This window comes from Alexandromys fortis, unplaced genomic scaffold, assembly GCF_014885135.2.
Source record: "Alexandromys fortis isolate MF-2015 unplaced genomic scaffold, M_Fortis_MF-2015_v1.1 scaffold_50, whole genome shotgun sequence".
NCBI classification, from domain to species: domain Eukaryota; kingdom Metazoa; phylum Chordata; class Mammalia; order Rodentia; family Cricetidae; genus Alexandromys; species Alexandromys fortis.
The window spans coordinates 6,458,850-6,481,491 of record NW_026067932.1 but is presented as its reverse complement, the minus strand read 5'-3'; the positions used below and the strand labels follow the sequence as shown (position 1 = coordinate 6,481,491).

Sequence of the window (22,642 nt, the reverse complement as noted above, 5' to 3'; positions counted from 1 at the left end):
AGGGCACCAGCCTCCCTGGAGTTGGAGATAGAGATGGCTATGAGCTGCCTTCTTGGTGCTGGGAACTGATTCCAGGTCCTCTGCAAGAGCAGCGAGTGGTCTAAACCCTAGACTTGCCTTTCTAGCCCACAAATATTTCTATATTTCATTTATGCATTTCTTTATATGCTAGTATTTTGTTCTAGCATTGTTGCATGTGATTTTTTTTTGAAGTTTTTGTTTGTTTATTTTTTTGAGATCAGATTTTACACCGTAGTTTGGCATGGTCTGGAACTCACTGTATAGCTGAGTCCGGCTATCTAATGGTCCTCTCTCTGTATTCTATTAAGATTAGAGGTCTCTACCAGCAACCGGACTTCCTGTGGGCCTTATCAGCATTGGTTTGTTTGATCCTCACAAGGACACTGTAAAATGGGGTTAATATCATCATCCCCATTTTACAAATGAAGAGCTGGACTTCAGAGGGGTGTTGCTTAGATCTGTAAAACCACTCCTTGAAGGTGGCAGGAGCAGTTTTTTTTTGTTTTGTTTTTAATTTATTAAAGATTTCTGTCTCTTCCCCACCTCCGCCTCCCCTTCCCTCCCCCTCCCCCAACCAAGTCCCCCCCCCCCTTCAGCCCAAAGAGCAATCAGGGTTCTCTGCCCTGTGGGAAGTCCAAGGACCACCCCAGGAGCAGGTTTTGAAGAGAAAATGCATTCTAAATATTTCATGAATATGAATTTGTCATTAGTTAGTATCTTTTATAATTTCAGTGTCAGCATGAACAACAGATAAAGTCATTTTCATCTTGATATTAGAAAAGCATCTTCCAATGCTTTATTTTTTCCAAAGGCAAAAAACAATTTCTTTAATTGCAGTGATCAACTATAGAAAGATCTTTTCTATTTTCATGTTAGCTTCATAATATATTGCATAGTAAACCCTATAGTAGGTACCTAATTGTTGGGATATTGTGGTTTGCAATGGACCAAATCTTTAACTTATTTGCAGTTTATAAAATATGAGTTACACTTTCTTGGTAGCAATAGGACATCAAAAAGAGTTTATGTTCTTCCCAGGATGTAAAAATGTGTAATAGTGCACACAAATCTCTGCCACGCTGGAGTGAGTGCGATAGAAGAGTGTCACAATCTTCATTCGTTAGTGTATAATATCTGAATGTTAATACTTAAGTGATAAGAGGGAGTAAGAGGTAAATATTAGACCCAAACTTAATGCGTTGCAGTGAACATACACTCACCAATAATTTTCGAAGATGGTTACATTTGCTGTTGAATCTCTCTATGTATGTCAAATAAATGCAGTTGCCCTCTGGGGCATGCATGAAAGATGGCATTCATTTCCTTCAGAACTGCAGATTTCATGTGCTCTATACCGCCTGCTGTGGGACTGTGTGGCTCTTGCAAGCGTGACTGCACAGCGGTTAACCCTGTGCCTGTGTTTTGTTTGCAGCATCTGGCGAGGTCCCAATGTGAACTGCACGGACAGTTCGGGTTACACCGCTTTACACCACGCAGCCTTAAATGGACATAAGTAAGTGCCACTTGTCTGGACTGGAAGTTGCATGTATTTAGTTACGTGTAATCTGATAACATTAGTTCTGTCTGTTGATGCCTTTCTTCTGGTCTTAGGCAGTTTAGGGAGGATAACACTGACGAATTAAGCTTGGGAGGAATATCATTGAGTATGAATGTATTTAGAATGTTAGTTCAAAGAAGCAGTCCGAGATGTAGTAAAACATATCACACAGGGGTGGTAGAAGCAGAGACAGGACATGTTAATCCTGTGTGGTTTTAGGGAAAGAATGGGATAAAAACCACTGATTATCTTCTCTTGACATTTGCCTATATCCACTCCACACAGAAGTAGATTCTTGCTAGAGTCCTGCCCTTATAAGCCATGGGCACTTCTGTGATATTTTCTCTATCATCCATAATCACGTGTCTCAGCTCTGAACTGTTTGATCCTACAGAATTAATGTTTTAATTGCTGTGCTAGTTTATGCTATGGTGCACGAGAGAACATACAGCTACAACCAGTATTTTATAGCCGGTATTTTATCGAGGTAACCTACTGGTTTAGTGATAACTTGTGCTGTCTTTTCTTGGAGACACAGATGTTCTGTCTTTTGCTACCAGAAGAAGGTCGCCTTTTCTGTGTCTCCCTTTCCTTTTTTGTCTTTCTTCTGCAGGAATGGTGCAAGTTAGTTTCCCCAGGTTTGGCTCTTCTCATTTCACTTTAGTGTTTTGGGTGGAGTGTGCGAGTCAAATCTTGCCTGTATCCCAGCACTTGGGAAGCCCAGGCTGGAAAATCAGGAGTTCAAGAACATCCTTGGCTACTTTATGAGTTCAAGGGCAGGCTGAGAGCCTATAGAAAAAAAACCACAATACAATAAAACAAAAAGGCATGTCTATATTCCCCTCCCACCAAATATTTATTTAAATTTGAAACACGCAGGCCTTACTTATACTTGATTTGCCTGGTGACCAGAAAGCTCCAACTTCAAAAGATTTACAGTTTGTCATTATTTATTACTACAACAGTTTTGCTAATTAAAACTTACTATGTAAATCTAATGTTATCAGTATATTTAAACAATCATTTGAATTGCATAAAATATTATAAGTGTAATGTTTTCTTATTTGGATTCTTAGTACCAGATTGCAACATTACATTTATTTTTGTGTTAATTTTTTATATTGTATAATCATATCCCATCTATCTTAGAATGTTTTGTTTTCACAGGATTTTTTCATTACTAAATTGTTTTTCTATAGAATGAAAAATACGTTTGCATGTCTGTCTGTCTGTCTGTCTGTCTGTCTGTCTGTCTGTCTGTCCTTATTCTCCTTTGGAAGATAGGCTCTTGCCTATATAGTCACACCTTGCTTCAGTCTCGTGACCCTCCTCCTGTACCTGGGAAAAGCAGATTTCAGGTCTGAGTCACCATGCTCTGCTCACACCACACATCTCCTTAAAAGGTGAAATTATTATTTATCATTATTGTATCTGCGTGATCCCAAGGCAAATGTAAACCAGGTTAGGTCACAAATAATAATGTTTCTTTTTCACTTAATTCAGAGTTCAGGTTTCTGATGAAGGGGAAGTCTATGGGGCATGATGTATCCAGTGTCTGGGGCCCGACTCTGAGTTCCACTCATTTCTTGCTTTCTTACAGGGCCACTCACTATAAACACTTACAGACTGCATGAAAGCAGGTTAGGACTCGGACACTTTCTGACTTTTCAGCAAATTTATTTAGTGGCCATTGCTGATTTGCACATGATGGCCTGGAAAATATAACTGTTTGTTCCTGTTGCCTGTGTATAAAGGAATTGAACGGTAATCACTAAGATTGGCCTAAAGAAAATAGGGTCCAGCTCGGTATCGCCAAGCCTCCTGTTCAATGCAGAAATTCTTCACTTATTTATTTTATTTCATTTTTTAAAAAATATTTATTTATTTATACTTACTTATTTTTGACTTTATCTGATGAGCTCATCTATCTCTCAAATACTTTCTAGTAACAATTTTCTCAATATCATCTTATAGAATGTGCTTTGGGAAGAGCACAGGAGAAGTATTTAACTTGCTAGCTGCTTGCCTTTAAGCTGTGTTAACTGTAACATTTTTAAGCCTCAGTTCAGTGTGTATCAAACACATTGGCTACATAGTCTCCATTGTTTCTATTTTTGATATATACGTTATGCATTGGTTGTTTCTCGGATCTGTATTATGATGCAATAGTTCTGAAAGTTGGATTATAAGGGCTATTTCTTGAGTCTGGTATGTTTAATTTACCTATAAACGGTTACAGTTAGGCCCCACTTATCCCACCCAATCCCTCTTATTGGATAGATGGACAAAGCGGGCCATTCTGGATAAACGATGCAGTGGCCACATTGATGGTAAGGCGGGTGGGTGTGTACTGAGACCCTCAGCATTCTGTTTACATGTGTATGCCCTTGTCAGTTCTCCATGCTACGTCCCCCTGGGTTTAACTTCTTCCTGGCTTGTCTATGACACATTACGTATTTCTAAGATATCTCTCAGGATTATCAATTAGTATATCCTGTGGGTATTCTAAATAATGTTGTGTTAAGTAAAAAAAAAAAAAGATATATTTTAAGGAGATAAAATTATCATCGAAGGTATAAAGGAACGACACTTCTTTTGTTGGCTAGAGTTACTTAGTATAGGGCATTAACACTTTATTATGTTGTATTTTTCTCTAGTAAACCTGAGCAGATAATAGCAAAGCATTTTCCATTCTTGTTGCTGTTGTGGTTCCTAGATTGTTTCTGTACATGTAATCTCTAGGCTAAAGTTCATGGCTCACAGAGCCGGGGAGAATGTTGCAGGGTCCTGTATTTTATTTGTTTTCCTTCCCCTACAGTTTTTCCCCATTCCCAACGTGTGACCAGCCCCAAGCCTTCACACTGCAAATTGAATCCACTTCTTCCTCCTTGGAGCATTTCCCCGGGAGTCCTTGTTAATCCACAAAGCGACAAGCATTTCCTCCTCCCCTGTGATTTGTTGCTTCTTACAGAGCAATTCCTCTCCAATCAGCCAGGCTGGAGCCAACAGAAACTGTGCTCTATTGGTGGTTCCTGGATCATTTGCAATGACAAAATGGAAAGTTATTGCCTCCAAATGATAGAAAATCGTGGTCAATAGAACAAAATCTACTAAGAATGCTTATAAACAATTTATACTGTAAATCCCTTAATTCTCTTCTGAGAAGAGAATAGAGTAATATTCCCAGTCTTCCCTCGCCCCCCAACTCCCCACATCTTCTCTTTCCATCCTCTCCTGCCCTGTGTTTTCTCGCTCCCATGCCTCTTTCCTGTTTGATTTTCCTTCCCCCCTCTGTACTGTTGTCTTATTTTTTTGTAACTAATTAGTTAATTAATGCCTGGGGTGGGAATCAAGACCTCATACACGCTAGGCAAGCTCTGTACCGACAGGTACAGCTCCCTTAATAGGTGCTCCCCCCTTCCCCCTTCTATTCTTTCTTTTCTGTTGTTGCTTGCTTGTCTTTTTCTTTGGGGAGGGGCGATTCTTACAAGCGGATTCTGAGAGACTTATTATTCCCCTGTCTCCATCTTCCAAGGGCCGGGATTGCATGCCTAGCTATTTTTCAAAAAATAATTTTATCTTTCTCAATAATGTTTTTCAAAATTAAACTCAAGCACTTATATTTCCTTTTATTTCCTTTCTTTAATTAGGAAATGGCTTCTTATTTGTCCTCAGTCATTTCTCAGGCTGTATTGGCTGTGTTGTGACATTACTTGAATACTAAATAAAAGTGTCAATGAATTTCTTTATTCCTTGGAAATATATTATATATTATATGATATGGTATGTGTAGAGTTAAAATAGTTTCTATTCTTCTATTTCTTTTAGGATTTAATACTTTAAAGACTCTAGAATCTGTAATCTAAATTCTATATTAAATTGTGGCTAGAATTGAAAGAGTAAGTTATTTATAGTTTTGCTTTTGCTTCTTTTTTAGTTTTTTTTTAAATGAAAGGAATATTCTAAAATTTTATGATCGGATATCTGAAGATGTTGGTATAACTAGAAGCACCTTCGATTTTATTGCTTTTATTCCTACAATCTAGAAATTGTTAAGTGTGAATGCAGTCTATAAAGAATCTTCACTGAGAGTGGAGTGTGTATCCCCAAGTCTTCTGGGCACGCCACAGACCTGAGACTTAGCTTTGAAGAGAAGTGGATAGCCTCGGGGAAGTCTCAGATCTAGCCTTATGGACTTTGAGGATTCTTTGGTTAATTTTGTAGCCAGAGGAAGCTGCTATTCTGAGACTTACTGACAAGCAGCAGGACAAAATAAACATTGTTGGCTGTAAAGTAGTTACATGGATCTTGTTAAGAAAAAAGGAAAAAAATAAAGTTGGTCCTACCAATTACTTTAATTTTGCTTACAATTTATTCTGAAGTTTTTCAAAGCTATTTAATACTAATCAGAAATGTTTTTATATTTATCAGAACATAAATACAAATGAAAGTAGAAAAAGCCAGTACTTTAAAATTTTGTATTTTTATCTGAATTTACATATATTACCTTAAAGCCACAAACGAATGAAATTATCTAAATTGGATTGCTTTTTGATTTAATATTTTATTTTGCCTCTGGCAATAAAATTACTTTCTCTGTGACCCCATCCACCACATTTATATTGGGATTTCTGAACATCTTGTGTGTGTGTGTGTGTGTGTGTGTGTGTGTGTTGGGGCTAGCATCGCAAGCATGTTGTACGTGCTAAGTGTGTACCTTGTCACCAAGTCACACCTTTAACCCTGGATCACAGTCAGTTATCTGATGCTGACTGTATCTTACAGCCCACTATTGAATGGTGACTGTAAGAAACATTGTTACTTTATTTGTAAAATGCAGGGATTGCTTTGCTACTTGCTAATCTATAGACATCATCAGTGAACTTAATATCTTATCCTAAGAATGAAGCAAGCTCAGCACAGTCTGTTGGCACCTCTGAACACACAATTAGATACACTCTAATTGAAAATAAAAAGTCATAACATTGAGCTAGTATTTCTGTGATTTTTCAAATTTAAATAATAAAGTACTCAAATTTTAATTTGCTCTTTATAAGCCTGTGTGGAAAGGCTATTTCATTATCATCAGGTTTGATACATCTAGATACAACATGAAAAGGGTTAATGACAGTTTACTAAGTCCTCAGTGTGTTTACAGTTCAGTAAAACCACCAGGTATTTACTTGATTAGAAGTCTAATAAGTGCGTTTTCAAACTGAACCTAAACTCATTTGGTTCACTAGCTAACGTGTCTGGATAAGGTCATAAAACTCAACTTAAATAAAGGTTTAAAGGGAAATTTAAATTTAAAGGTGTGCACGTTTATAGAGTGGTACATATTTACTTCCAGGCCCTCGGGCGTTGACACAAGCGTATCCCAGATTGAAGAGCATCCTTTAGCTGGGCAGGACCTTTTCTCAGAATAAAGTAAAAAATGTCAGGCATGTTAGCTAAAGCATTTGCTTACACATCTAGGGTCCTGGATCCAATCCCTTGACACTGTAGAAAAATAAGAGCTAGAATGAACACATTTAAAAATAGAGACAGCAACCGAGACAACTAAGACAGCAAGCAAGACAGCTCAGTTGGCAAAGGCTTTCGCTGCCAAGCTCGATGACCCGGGTTCTATCCCCAGTGCTAACACGATGGAAGGAGACATCCTACTTTGGCAAGGTGCCCTCTGCCCTCTACACATAGGTGTCCCCCAATCAAATAAACGAATGTAATAAATTTAAAAAGATAATATTTGGTTATGACCTTGTAACTTATAAGCATATAGATTATCCCTTTCTGATTTAGGTATTAAATAATCACAATGTTATATATACATTACAGATGTTTAGAATAAATCAGTGTTTAGAAAGAAACACTTCTCAGTGTATCATAAATTTTCGCAGTAGACACTGAGTGCTTATGGCCTATAAAAACTGGAGTTAAAGGACAAATTCTGAATTTTGGGTGGGAGTTAAAGACAAGAGAAGCTTCGTTCCCATCGATGTTTTCTTTTGTTATCTCCCCCCGGAAAGGTGTTTCAGCCTGTGTTATATTACTGTGATGAGCTATCCACGGCTGGGTAACATTAGAAAGAGAGGGAAAACGCAGGCATCGTTTTGCTGCCAGTTATTCTGCAGATGTCAATTATATAATAGGATTTTATTCCAGGTGGCGAAGCGCTGTCAGCATCTTCATTTGCTGATATTTCTAAATGAGAATGGTTCAGCTAAATAAAAGTAAAAATACGGAGTATGCATTCTCCTACACCTTCATTTAGGAGCTATGGAAAGTGCCTGAAATTTAACTTTGTGTGGCCTTAAAGGCCCGCATCTGGTGATGTTGTTCTAGATGGCAGAGTCCCAAGGTGACGCACGTTACCACAGTGGACGTGCATGTACATGTTTCTTCCTGTCTTTCTTAGAGCCAGTGATATCCATAGGCGGCTCTACCACAGTTACCTTGCTCATTTCTATTGATGCCCCCTAGGGGCCATTTCTAGATAGCATAGTTAGATTGGGTCTCCACTGTCTTAATATTTTATAATAGTAAGTAAATTTGATTTATAAATTCTTGGGCATAAAACCGATCTACATCAAAACTAAGAAACATTTTCTTTACGAAGAGTTAGTTTTAAGATTGTTTTTATTTGCATAGATATTAAGAAATGAAATTAAAAGCTTTCTCATAATTGTCTTTACCATGAATTTGGAGAAATTGATTTTATTCTAGAAATTATATATTCAATCACAGCCCTTTGGAACTGAGAGCAGAATGTAATATCTAAATTCCATAATAGCAGTCAAAGAGGTAAGGGAAGACTTGATTTGCTTCAAGTAACTAAGTTATTAACTGGTGGAGATTTGGGACTTCAAGCTAGATTCTTGGTGGGTTTTTCTTATTGATTGATTTAATCCTCTTTTCTCACTGTCATTTACTTATCTCAGAATCGAAGACTCCAGAACAGCTCTTATGTGGCAGCGATAGGAGAATCATGGGAACCAAGTCAAAGTCTCAAAGTCTGATTCCACTTCTTATTTGATACAATCCTCATGCTTACACAGTGGGCTCCAAGTCATCCCATTTTGTAGCCTTACCCAGGCTGCAGCCGTCAGGACAGCTTTGTTGCTCCAGAGTCTTTTCCAGAAAGGAAGAGAAAACGCCTCCAAAATTAAGAGTCGGGTAATTTGCATAGCCGCGTCACAAATCCCAGCCTTCTAAATTCAGATCCTGTTAAATAATAAATTCTAAAGGACTTGTCAGGAAATAATATATGGGTCTGGAAGGAGGGCTCAGCAGTTAAGAACACCACGCTGGGCCGCAGATAATTGCCTGTAACTCCACCTCATGGGGATCTGATACATTCCGGTCTCCACAGTCACCCCATCTATACTGTGCACATCTGGACACGCATATCCACACATGTGGAAATACAATCAGCTCTTAAAAGAGATAGAATTTATGTCTTTGTTTCTTAGAAATCTCACCATTAGAAGATTAAGATTCTTCGGAACGCATACGCATTTCTGTGACACATTCTCTCTTTGGTCATGGCAATTTCACATGTCCTGCAGCTGCTGTCTAGGCTGCATTTTGGGCAGTGTGATTTACCATTTATTGTTATGTTGTGTTACATCCATTTCTTGTGAACTAATGAGATTATGACCTCATTTCTTTCTAAACAGCCGCACATTTTTCTCATTTATGACTCTTAGTTTAACCTCATGAAAAATTTAAATTCAGGTCTTTCTGTTATGTTCATTCTTTCTCTATGTGATTTTTTTTAACCTAAAGATAAACTTCAGTTTATAATGGTACATACATAACTATTTTTGCCTGCCTTTACTCATGAGTCTGTCTTGGGTTGCACTTAATGAATTATTAGAATTTGCGTCCAAATGCAGCCAAATGAAAGTGCAACTTTGGTTTAGAGTTACATTTTTCATCGTTTTATGCAAAGTTCAGTATAATATATACTAGGTATTATTAATCAGTTCTTTTTGAGGTTATGTCAATGAAGGTTTTTACTCTGGGAGTCTGGTGGGTTTGAAATAAAGAAGCCTTATGGGTAGCATGTGAGCTGTCCCAAGACTACACCACTAATGGAACTTCTCTCTTACCTGAATTCCATTCTTGGGGTCACTTCCTGGACTTGAAGGAGAAAAAAGAAAGCAGGATGGATCAGACATTCAACCACATTGTGTGCTCTGTCTGAACAGCTACCAGAGCTTGGTTTTGAATCCTGTCTAGTACTGTACTTAGGTTGTTGGCTCCCCTACCTGTGGACCTAAAGTTCTCTTACATACATCTTAACTCCTTCACTCCTGTTCTCTCTAGGGGTGACATTTAAGTCCCCCAAATTCATCTTGGTATGTGGTAGTTTTGGGAAATAGCGGGTTTGCTTATAAATTCAGCTTTGGTTCAGGCTGGTCCTTAGATTTAGGTTCTTTGGAAAGACAAATCATTCACAGAACGGGAGGAGGTGATGATGTGATGTTTCATTGACTTAACTCATCTATTCATGAAATAAGATATATGTTGTCCAAATGGATTCTATTAAGTAATTTAACTGCTTAGTCAATGTTCTAGGTATATGGATACCCATGTGTATGTGTGGGTATGTGTGTGTGTGTGTGTGTGTGTGTGTGATTTGGGAGGGCTTTTGAGTACTTTCTGCATAAGTAAAATAGTATATCCACTATGTGAACTCTTAATCCCAATCTTAAATGGCAGTGCCTTGAATGACTGCTATAAGAGCCAGCTAGTCTCTAGTAAGCACACCTGGTTATCTAATAAAAATCTGCGTTGTTCAGCCTCTCTTCTTTTCTGTTGTTTTCTTCTCTCCTTTTGTTTTCTCTTTCCCATAGGGACATAGTTCTCAAGCTCCTTCAGTACGAGGCATCGACAAACGTAGCGGACAACAAAGGCTACTTCCCCATCCACCTGGCTGCCTGGAGAGGCGACGTGGAGATCGTGAAGATCCTCATCCATCACGGACCTTCCCATTCCAGAGTCAATGAACAGGTGCCCTCGCCGAACGCTTGCTCACCTTGTCTCTTTCTCATTCTGCAAGGGCAAAGCCATGTTGAAGTAGTGAACACGTTGTTCTTTACCTGCTCCAAGTCATTCTACTTCTGAACTCCCTAAAGGAGAAATTGGAACAACTCTTTGGGTTTGGATGTGATGAACAGAAACTACAGGCTTGGCTATGACGCACAGGTCCTAACGCATTTTGGGAAGATACTTTGTTAGAAAAGATCACACGTAAAGGAAACCACTGCACAATTTTTGCATGCGTTACACAATCATCCATTTTTATCTCCTGAATATTTAAAGATAGAACAGTATTTATGTTTGTAAGGAGAATTAGTGTTCTTTAATAAAATCTCACATGCGAACACAGTGTTTACAATGATCATTTGCATAATGCTTTCCATTTACATAGTATTTTCACAGTTAAGTAGTTTTTGGGAATCAGTATGTAAAATGCAATGTACACAGTTTCTAGACTCATAGTTAAAAATTTCCTCTAACCACCCCCCACATGTATGTATGTATGTATGTATATATATATATACACACACACACACACACACAGGAGATAGAGAGAGAGAGAGAGAGAGAGAAAGAGAGAGAGAGAGAGAGAGAGAGAGAGAGAGAGAGAGAGAGAGTTGTCTAGAGTAAGCTGAACACCACAGAGCATTATAATCAAGGCAGAGTATTTGCAGGACATAATGTCTGTATTATAAACAATGAACATACTTAAAGAGGAATTCAACCTTGAGCACTGAAACAGATAAGAGTGCAGATCTGAAGAAGTGAAACACGGCCTCCTAATACAGTATAATAGACATCTCGAGCTCCGTGTGCCCCCTACTGTTCCCATTTTGTAAAACTCTATCTGAAATCAGCGTGCAGTCCAACAGTTGAGCTACAGCAATGGTATTAAGCGGCAGGTTGGCGGTTGTCCAGTACCGATGTAAACAGATTACTGTAGTGCCAACGTTTCTAATTAAAGGACAATTACCATATTATTTAAATAGCTGTAGACTTTGCAGAAATTAAGAGTAAGTAAGAATGCAAAATAACATTAGCTTTAAATAACAAAGGTAAAAAAAATTTATAATCAGATATAATGTTGGAAGGATTAATCAGCAAAAAGTATTTTATTTGTTGGGAAAGTACCTCATTAATTTCTATGCCAATTAATATTTGGGGTTTGTTATGTTACCCAAATGCAGGATTTTGAAATTAGAATGTGTTCATCTTTTTAAAAATGACAGATATGGGTATCTTTATCATCGTCCTAGGCTAAAAGGAAGTCCATGAGAATTCTTTTCTGTTCCTGAGAAGTTAGAATTTAGCTCCTTTGCAGAATGAGCCATCTGGTGGGTTTTCCTTAAAACTGTCGGCATGGCACAAGGCCAGTCTGAAAGAACCAAGTGGAAAAACAATCCGAGGTAAAAGAAAAGGATGTTAGTTCATATAAACAACTGTTCTTTCAAGGACACAAAAATAAGAAACATCCAGTATTCATTTATAATTGAAAGTTGAAATTTTTAGATGCTATAACTATATTGGTAGGATTTGAGAGAAACACTTGTTTTTGGTTATATTGAACTTTGATCCAATTATGAAAAATTTTCCTTTTAAGGAGATTGGAATTCAATTTTTTTTTTGCATTTCTGTTTACTGTGTGCTGTAGTTTTGTTGGTAGCAAGTTGAACATTTCTTGAGATTGTTTTGCTGTCTGTGCAGGCACATGCAGGTATAAATGTATAGCCCAGTGTGTGTGTGTGTGTGTGTGTGTGTGTGCCCACCTGCCCTAGTGCACAGGTACTTGTGTAAATGTGCATAGAGAAGCGGAGGCAGGTGTTATTTCTCAGGTACCGCCTACCTTGTTTGGGACCTGGTGCTCACTGACTGGATTTTTCTGGCTGGCTGCTGAGGCCAGGGACCCTTCTGCCTCTGCTTCCCCAGCACCAGGACTACAAGCCTGCGTCACCATGCCTGATTTTTTTCTTTAACTTTGATGTGGGTTGTGAGGATGGAGCTTACAGCCCCATGTTTGTGGGGATGTTACTCAACTGAACTGTCCTCCCTGCACCTGGGACGTTTAATTCGAAACCCATCTTTCCCCTCTATACCTCTGCTCCCTCAGATGTGAGGATTTTATTCTTATACGTAACTTGAATCTTAGCTCCCTCCCAATGGCACAGAAGTGTTCTAGCTAATTAGAAACATTTACGTATTCAAACAGCGTCGAGACAGAACAAAACCCCACATTTAGTAAGGGAAGTCAGTCATTGTTGTGAGTGCTTCCCCCTGCACACTGTTACTTCATTCTTACAGTGATTTTCCGGAATGAAATTACCTTTCCTGTTTTATAGATGAAAAACCAAGCTCAGTAAAGCTAAGTAACTTGTTTAAGGCCCCATGCCCCTGGGTGACCCAAACTTGAACTCGGATTCCAGGGCTTCACTCTAATGTTGCCATCATACATCTTATTACTTACGGAGCGTTTGCCGTGTGGCAGGAGCTGGGCAGAGGACCATATTTGCCTTACCTTAATCCAATCGGAGCCCTCCCTCTCCAGTCTGAAGAGCAGTCCGGATTCCCTGCCCTGTGGGAAGTCCAAGGTCCTCCCCCCTCCATCCGTGTCCAGGAAGGTGGGCATCCAAACAGGCTAGGGTCCCACAAAGCCAGTTCATGCAGTAGGATCAAAACCCAGTGCCACACTATCCTGAGTGAGGTAACCCAGACCCAATAAGATGAACATGGGATGTACTCACTCATAATTGGTTTCTAGCCATAAATAAAGGACATTGAGCCTATAATTTGTGATCCTAGAGAAGCTAAATAAGAAGTTGAACCCAAAGAAAAACATATAGTCATCCTCCTGGATATGGAAAGTAGACAAGATTGCCGGGCCAAAAACTGGGAACTTGGGGGTGAGGTGGGATGGGGGTAAGGGGAAATGGGGAGAGAAAAGTGAGAAGGGGAGGATGGGGGAAGCTTGGGGGAATGGGATGGTTGGGATAAAGGTAGGGTGGATATGTTAGCAGTGAATTATATATCCTAATTAAGGGAGCCATCTTAGGGTTGGCAAGAGACTTGACTCTAGAGGGGCTCGCAGGTGTCCAGGAAGATGTCCCCAGCTAGTACCTTGGGCAACTGAGGAGGCAGATTTTCTTTTGGAAAGCATTTGTAAGCTATTCCGTTTCAAAATGCTTTCGTCGTTACTTGGAAAAGCGCCAATGCTTATGTTGTACTTCACTCGTTGTCCTTTTCTTTTTTTAAATGATCTCACTTAATGCTTTTCTCATACTTTTGCTGCGTTGCCACACTGTGCCAGAGTTCGCTGGTCCATCTGCGTTTCGCATCATGGTCCTCATTTGCATCATTGCTTCCGTGCCGTGGGCGACTTCGTACGAGCTCCGCAGTAGCGCGGTGGGTCTGATGGATGAGATGACCAGTAAGTGTGGTCAGGGATGATGCGTGTCAAGACTGAGCTAGCATGGAATGGTCAATACTCCATCATGTTCAGATCAGGCATGTGATTTAGGGCGTACAAGTTATTTCTGGAATTCTCCGTTTAATATTTCAGACCTTTGCTGAGAATAACTGACCGGAATTGCGGACTGTGACGTCATTGGTTTGTATGCGCTCACTGTACGTTTAGTAACACCAGTTAGCAGGGCATGTTTTTCCGAGTCGTATGCTCATGCTCTAAAATAACCTTGGGGCTCCTACCGAGCTCATAAAACACCCAGATTAAAAATATCAGGGAGTCTATGTTTAAAATAATCCAGCCTTACATTTTAATGTTTGAAGAAGAAGCCGTACATGTTATTGTTTGGTATGTGAACCACACCGCATGGTTTGTAGAGAAGACAATGTTCTTGTTACACAGATGAGGATGGTTCCTGGATCAAGTGGGTTGTGGATGAGGGGATTGCTAACACTTCCAGGTAGGTCCTGTTCGCCATTCTATTTTTTTTTTTTTTAACAAAAGCAGTGATGCAAATGACGGCCATGGAATAAAACGGGGAAGGACATCCCCGGACTCACGCACATACAGGCCAGTGCTAACTGGGGGGATGGATTTGGTAGGGAGGGGCAGTGGGGAGGAGTTGGAGATGGGAAGGGAAGGGTGGTAGGATGCTGTAGATGCAGTGCTCATGAATGAAGTTCTCCACAATTAATTAATCAAGAGTAAGACAAACTCTGGTACTCTATGGCAATAATGTAGAAAGTATGGTATTATCTTTTTTTCTCATGTCCTGTGGTCTATGCCCGTTTACCTGCCTCTCCTTTCACCTTGTCTTTATTTTCCTCCTTAATTTACTTTTGGGGCAAAAGATCAGAGGACCCTCATCTCCAAAGGACTTTGTCCTTATCGTTTCTGGAGCTTGAGCTCTCCTTGTGGTGGGTAGTTCACTTTAAACTCAGGTCTTTGGGTAGATGGGTTTTGTCAGCCATCTTCTTTGGTCACTCATTGTCACACTCTTGAGTATTCAGAGAACACCGATTTGGTTAAAGACAGAGAACCGAGAACCTTTGAAGAGCGTTCTCTATAGATACACGAGCGATTGATAATCAATACATCATCACTATCTTTTTAAAGACTCCACAATTTTAATCTCCACTGATAAGAAAACCCAAGCATGTGTTGATAGTGGATAAAAATCTGTGAACATTGTCTCCTAAATAGGTCTTTAATGATGGAGATAATTTCTCCTGAGATTTGCATAGCACTAATTGGTATTATTAGAAGGACTTAGGATTTTGCTCTTATTTTTCTAGGCTAAGGGCTGTGGAAAGTAGACCTTTGAAGAGCCGTTACTTCATGATTGGCCTTTCTCTTTCCCGGAGAGATGTTGCAGTTTGAGAAATGAGCCTCAGTCCTTTTTCAGACCAAGGGGAAATTGGGTTGGTCAGGAAGCGTATTTTTCTGTCATATTTTCATGCGTGAAAGTAATAAGCTTGGGGGCTCTTGTCAAGTTGGTAGAATGGTGAGACTAGAAAATTAGGACGTCTAAAACTGTAGGTAGTCAGTCTCTGTGAGGACAGAAATGCTACTAAACACAAGGTTAATTCTTAGAAACAATGGGAGAAATACCTACAGGAAGATCCCCTTCCATCTGTCTGACCCCAGCTACGTGTCCACTGTCTCTCAAGAGCAGCTTGCCTCTATGTTCTTTTTCCTCCTATTGCCCTGTCTTGGTACTAGACACATAGAGTCAGGAGCCTCTCTCTCCCAGTGCACCTCACCCCACTTCTCTTTAAGTTTTCAAATCTTTCCTATGGCCCTTTAATTTACTGGTTTACATTTTTCTTTGGTCCAGCACAAGTCTGGGGTGGTGTTTTTTGGTCCTGGAAGATTAAGATCTGTCTGAATTGTTCTTTTTGTTTCTGTAGGAGCTACTATTTAATAAGCCACTTTTCTCTCAACTCAGTGCTTTTTGGGTGGAATCTCTGGAAAATTTTAAGATTGCACTGTAGCCCCAGATGGAGGCAGCGAGAGTGTGGGCTTTAGGTTTTGACAGGTACAAAAGATCCTGATTCTTCTTTGATGTAGCGTGACATTTTCAATTTTAGTCTCCTTATCCGTGAAGCCTATATGTTAGTACCAAACTTGTAAGACTTCTCTGGGAGTTAATGAGACAGCATTTGGTAGTTTGTAGCTGTTTGGCTAGTGTGTATATAACCCCCACCGTTGTGACGGAAGGTGGTATATGTTGATAGTTCAGACTCCAGCTCGGGGCTACTTGTTTAAATCCTGGGCTACATGCAACCTCACTGGCCCTGTGGGAAGAGATGCGAGCTGTCAAGTGAGTCTTAGCTGCATATTATCAGTGATGCTGTCCCACCTCAGGGAAACACAAAGAGACTTGAAGCATAGTGTCTAACTTTTGCTTCCCTACACAATCAAAGACCTACTATCCAGTTGCTCGGTGCCTTAGTTACCTCACCCTGCAGGTGAGGGTGATGATAATGATTGCTCCCATCTCCTAACGAGGACCAAGTGAGTAGAGACACGAGATGTGCCTGTGTCTGATGCCATGCGTTAACTATGGTAAGGGCAGCTGATCTTTCTCTTAGAGCCCTTACTCAGTATCGCTTCACTTCTGTTGTTAATATTTCTTCTTCACAGTTCTCCCGACTGACAAGACCACCATCTATCTGTGCCAATTGGATGACGGGTCAATTTGCCTTGTTACTGAATTCATTAAAAAACAAAAACAGAAACCTTGTTAAATTTCTAGAGAAATCTGTTTGGTTGTTCAATAGGAATTGCTGTCGGGGCAGATGCCGTACTCTGGTGTTCTTGGCTGCTTGCCTGACTATGGTTCTAGGCTTGGTTTTTACCTGTGTTTCCAAAAGGATCTTATCTTAAGGACAGGATTCTTCATTTTTTTTTTTGCCAAGAAGAGAAGCAATGATTTATATTAATTCCTGACCATATTGATAATGAAAGCAATTTTTTTTACTTATCTAAATTAAAATGAAACAAGTTGGGTAACATTTCTATAAATCTCTCATCATCAAGAATTTATCATCTCAAGTCTTGTCTGCAAAGTCAGCCATTAAAAGTATAATTGTTATTAATCTTCCTTATTAACAAATATAATGGAGGCATGTAGAGTGCAGGGAACACTGACTATCTGGACCCAGCAGGGGAACTGACTATCATGGCTAAATCATCATTCTTGGAAGTTGGACTATGTGATGTAGAGAAAAGTTTGATTTCTCACATTGAAGTGATAAGACTAAAACATGATGATTATTTTATCAAATATAATAAGATCAGGTGTATTTTCCAAATATATTGCATTTAAATTTACATTCCCACACATGCCAAGTTTTAAATCGTTGTTTCTGAAAGCTAATCACATCTCTGAAGACATGCCTTTTGTACCTTTGCCCTTAACAGAACAATGAGAACGAAACCGCCCTGCACTGTGCTGCTCAATACGGACACTCGGAAGTCGTTGCTGTTCTCCTGGAAGAGCTCACGGACCCCACGATTAGGAACAGCAAGCTCGAGACCCCGTTGGACTTGGCGGCCCTCTACGGACGGCTGAGAGTGGTGAAGATGATCATAACCGCACACCCAAACCTGATGAGCTGTAACACCCGGAAGCACACGCCGCTTCACCTCGCCGCCCGCAATGGTCACAAGGCGGTGGTCCAGGTGCTGCTGGAGGCAGGAATGGATGTGAGCTGTCAAGTGAGTGTTTTAGTCCTCCGTGCATTCAAAGGTGATGCTGCTCTCCGGCTAGTATGTATGGTAGAAGTTGAGCAGGAGGCTCGCTGTTGGTGCTCTTTTCCCTTGACTATGGTAGCATCTAACCTGTCCTGTATCAGCGAGTCTTTCACTTCTATTATACATCTCAGTAAATTCTTTAAACCTCTCCCAGACTCTTGGGTATTCTCGGTTCAACTTACTAAAAAATTTTAAAATTCTGTTTCATGTTTATGATGCTTTGCCTGCATGTGTGTGTGTGTGTGTGTGTGTGTGTGTGTGTGTGTGTGTGCACCATGGCAGGTGTGGAGGTCAAAGAGGAACTTGCGAGGAGTCAGAGGAGTCAGTTCTGTCCTTCTACCTCGTTGTTCAGGGGGTTGAGCTCGGGCGGTCAGGTTTGGCAGCAAGTACTCCTCCGCTGAGACATCTCACAGACCGTCTCTCCTTCCTGGTCCTTTAAGTGAACTTCCTCTTTATAATCATTCAGCGCTACACTTGTACCTTTGGGTCTGGCTCCCCTGTCTACTGGGATAGGTCACGCCGGCAATAGTCCCGCTCTCTTTAACTTTGTTTTTCCTTCTCAACTGTATCATTCACACAAGGACGCAACAAAATTAGCATATTTCTTGTCTTTAAAAACGAATGCTCATGATCTCACAATTCCTTTTAGTTGTTATCCCCTGTCTCTGATTTGATTTATATTTGTTTATTTTTGTGATTACTTTTTAAAATAAGATAGCCCGAACTCAGTATTATTAGGTTACATATCCCATAATTCTTGAGGTATAGCTGCAACAGGAAAACACAAGTTCTAGTATGTGTTTGGGATGGACACAAATGGCCATATCCCAGCGTAGTAATGCAGAATCAACTCGCTGTGGCCAGGAGTGATTGAGAACTGTTAGCTAATCACTTAGAGGCTCTAGCATCTGGAAGACCAGAGTAGGAGCTGTCACCAGAAACAGACATTCGTAGGTTTTCATGGGATGGTGTCATGAGGAAAACCCTTAAAAATCAAGGTGGCCTAAAGCTTAAGGTCCTGTCAGGAGCATAGAGGACACACGTGTGTAAGTAATCCTGTCTTCTTAGTGGTTTCCATGTAAAATATGCAGACTAGCAAATTCATATTGTGGAAGGCAGACAGCAGGAGGAGCCAAACGGTAGCCGCTCACCTCATCCCTTGGTCCCTGCTGCCATCTGATCTCCACAGGTCAGTATCCCACGACCTGGCACGCAGACATGCTTCCTTTTTGTCTGCTCTTATTTCTGTGTCGACCTCATTTAGCCTCTTAGCTCCAAAGACATATTTATCTCCTAAGTACCAAATTTCTTTCCTTTCTTTTGTCCTCCCTCCCTCCCTCCCTTCCTCTTTCCCTCCCTCCCTTTTCCTCTCTCCCTCCCTTCCTCTCTCTTTTCCTCCTTCCCTTCCTCTCTCTCTCCCTCCCTTCCCCTCTCTTTTCCCCCTTCCCTTCCTCTCTCTCTCTTCCTCCCTTCCTTTCTCCCTTCCTCCCCCTCCCTCCCTCTCTCTCTTTCCCCCTTCCTCTCTCCCTCCCTCCTTTCTCTCTCCCTCCCTTCCTCTCTCTCTTCCTCCTTTCCTTTCCCCCTTCCTCTCTCCCTCCCTCCTTTCTTCTCTCTCCCTCCCTCTCTCTCTTTCCCCCTCCCTCCCTCCCTCCCTTCTTTCTTCTCTCTCCCTCCGTTCCTCTTTCTCTCCCCCCTTCCCTTCTTCTCTCCCTGTCTCCCTTTCCCTTTCTCTTTGTATCTTTTTTCCCTGGACTTTGCTCTGAACTCTAAACTACTGTGTGTAATTACCTCCTGGATGTGTTACTGGATGGCTAATGAGCGTCGCGGACTCATTACTTCCCAAACCGAAGGTTTAGCTGTTATACCCATTTCTTTCCACGGCTGCCAAGTCCTTGTTCATTCCCATTTCAGCCAGGGACTTTCTTCCGCTGTCACCAGTCTTTGGGCATCGTTCATGCGTCGCCTTCCTCAGAGCACATCCTCCAGGCTCCGAGGTTAAGCTGTGCTTAACAGTACCGTCCACAGTATCACCTTAGCCCTCATCCTCTCCATCTCTCGCTTCCTATGTTTCTCTGGTTTCCCCTCTCCTCTCTTCACTGTTCAAGCTGCTCTGACAAATACCCTAGGCTGAGTAGCTTAGGTAAGAGGCATTCATCCCCCCACTCCCCCACGGGTTACCAAGTCTAGGATCAGGGTCTCAGCCAAACTAGTTCTTTGGTAAGCAACCTCCTCCTGCCTTGTTAATTTCCTCCTTCGCGTGACCTTTCTTCCGCATAGAAACGGAGAGTGAGTTCTCTGCTGTGGCATCATCTTAGAAGGACCCTGGTACCATCAGATTAGCGCTCTATTCTTAGTGGAGAAGCTCCCCGTGACAAAGTTACAAGAGGCACACCAGCAGGGTAGCTTCATGCAGTCGTGTGTTCACATGTGTCCATTGAGTGTGAGCAGAGTACCAGGCCTTGCCTGCCATGCATCAGGGTTGCAGCAGCAAGAAAACCAGACAGGGACTTCCGCTGTGCTTGAAAGGTACTCTTGACAGAGCGGAGTAAAGAGAAGTGAGATCTCGGGGAGAAGGTTGATGCAGTAGCTGGTTCACAGGAAGTGTCTGTTTTTTTTTCGTTTTGTTTTAGGATAGTGGTAACGTTGCACACCACAGTGAGACTCCCATGCAAACCATGCTCACCTCGTGGTGACTGCATGAGAAACATGGCGGGGTGGTGGCTCCATGTGTCTGTTGTGTCTGCACGAGGATGTGAGTAGATGCGCATCATCTACTTAAAACCAGACATGGCTGTTCACATCTGCAACCTCAGAGCTGGCAGGCCGAAGCAGGTGGGTCCGGGGGATGCTGACCCGCCAGTTTAGCCAAAATAGTGAGCTCCAGGTTCAGGGAGAGACCCTGCCGGCAAGACTGGCGGAAGAGCCAAAGAGGAAGACGCGGCAGCATGGACCTCTGTTTCCAGTAGGTGCGCATATACCCCTCGCACACGAGAAACTTCTATTAGTTGTTTTTTATTTTTTTAAATAAAAAAGAAGTTAAAGAAGCCATGGTCCCACAATAACCTTCAAATGCGTCTTTATTACCACCTATTTCTTAAAGGTCATCATCTGGTTCCCAAGCCTTCAACACATGGCCCTGGAGAAACATTTGATACCCAAACTGCTACACACAGATTAAAGTGGACACTTATTATCTACTCTCAAGAACTGGGGAAAATGCCTCTGTCCACACAGAAATACTTTTTAAAGAGTTGGAGCTGTTTCTACAGTTTTGTCTTCAGTTCAGAGCTGTATATTTATGAACTGCTTTTTTTTATTTCCTTTTATATTATCGCCTGCCATAGCAGTCACATTTTAATTCAGAGAACTTGAGTCATACTTCTTGAGGATGCATACAGATCTCATTGATATTCCATGTTCTCTAATCCTTTTCCCCAATATGCTTATTTTGGGTTGTTTTAACTACAGAATACATATTTATTAATTAAAGAAACATTTGCATCTTACATCTTACGTCATCATGAGTGTGTTTCAAATCGAGGTTTTAACATCAACTTCGTGGCTACCTTATAAGGTAGAAAGACAAAGTTGCCAGATTAACCTTACTCACAGCAAACACTGAGGAACTAATTGGCATTCGTTAGATTCTTAGGAGAGAAAGAAAAATCAAAACAGAGGACATTTGTGTTAGCCTAAAAATCCCTTTCTCTTTGGAATCTTTCCTGATCTTCCTCAAGGAAGAATATTGGAAAAAGGAGATGCTGTTTGCCTTTCCACTGAGCCTATGGTTGATTCGGGGAGCAAAATTCTGATGTGTTATTTATTATAAATGCTAGGGGAAGAAAATACATATGGATATGAAGTACACAGAAAAACCATGGATTTCTGGGGTCAACGAACAGTTTCTTTGGTGAAATAATGTTAAGCTAAGATTCTGACTGTCATGTAGTTGACTATTCTCAAAGCATATTCCTTTGGACTCGGGGCATCATGTGGACCTGTTAGAGATTGAGATTTTTGAATCTCATCTCTGGTCAGTGAAGCAGAAACTGGGAATGGGGTTCCAGGAGTCTAAGGGCTTGCTTCTTCCCTCCCAGCTTCCTTTTCTCCTTTACTATATCTCCTCCCTCCCTCCCTCCGTCCCTCCCTCCGTCCCTCCCTCCGTCCCTCCGTCCCTCCCTCCCTCCCTCCCTCGCTCCCTCCCTGTCTTTCTTCCTACCTATCTGTTCCTGCCTTTCTTCTTTTTTTCTTCATCATTATTATTATTTTATGTGTGTGGGTGTTTTGTTTGTATTTGTGTCTCTAGAGCACGTATGTGTCGTGTGCCCGAGGAGGACAGAAGAGGGTGTCAGATGCCCTGGAATGGGAGTTGCAAGGCCTGAGAGCTGCCATGAGAGTATTGGGAATCGAACCTGGGTCTTCTGGAAGAGTTGCCAGTGTTCTTAGCTCACTCAGCCATCATCCCCTTTTCAGTCCTGCGGTCTTTCTTCTGTTTCAGTTTTTAGATGAAGTCACAGGTCATGCTGTGTGTCCCAGACTGGCCTTCAGCTCGCTATGTGAGCCTTTGAACTTGGAGTGATCCTTTCCCTCAGTTTCCCTAATGCTGGGACTACAGTATTGTGTCACCATGCATGGCTAGGATTATTTTTTTTTTTAACAAGTTCTCCTAGTGAGTCCAAGAACTCATGTTGACCACTGAAATACAAGTAGTTAGTTGAGCGTTATCCAAATCTAGAGGGCTGAGAGCTGGAGCTGCCTGTTCAGGAAAGAACCTGAGATCCTTGGCAGGAACAGCAGAGAAC

General features: G+C 41.1%; 1 protein-coding gene across 7 annotated transcripts in view; it reads left to right on the top strand.

Annotated features, from left to right (window-relative positions):
* Anks1b (ankyrin repeat and sterile alpha motif domain containing 1B) overlaps positions 1 to 22,642 on the top strand; it is an 864,790-nt gene that overhangs the window by 102,963 nt on the left and 739,185 nt on the right. For all 7 annotated transcript variants that reach the window (XM_050145702.1, XM_050145698.1, XM_050145703.1 and 4 more), the window contains exons 2-4: positions 1,454 to 1,534; positions 10,438 to 10,594; positions 17,508 to 17,804. In XM_050145702.1, coding sequence (XP_050001659.1) covers positions 1,454 to 1,534; positions 10,438 to 10,594; positions 17,508 to 17,804 — 535 coding nt within the window. The remainder of the gene's footprint in view (positions 1 to 1,453; positions 1,535 to 10,437; positions 10,595 to 17,507; positions 17,805 to 22,642) is intronic.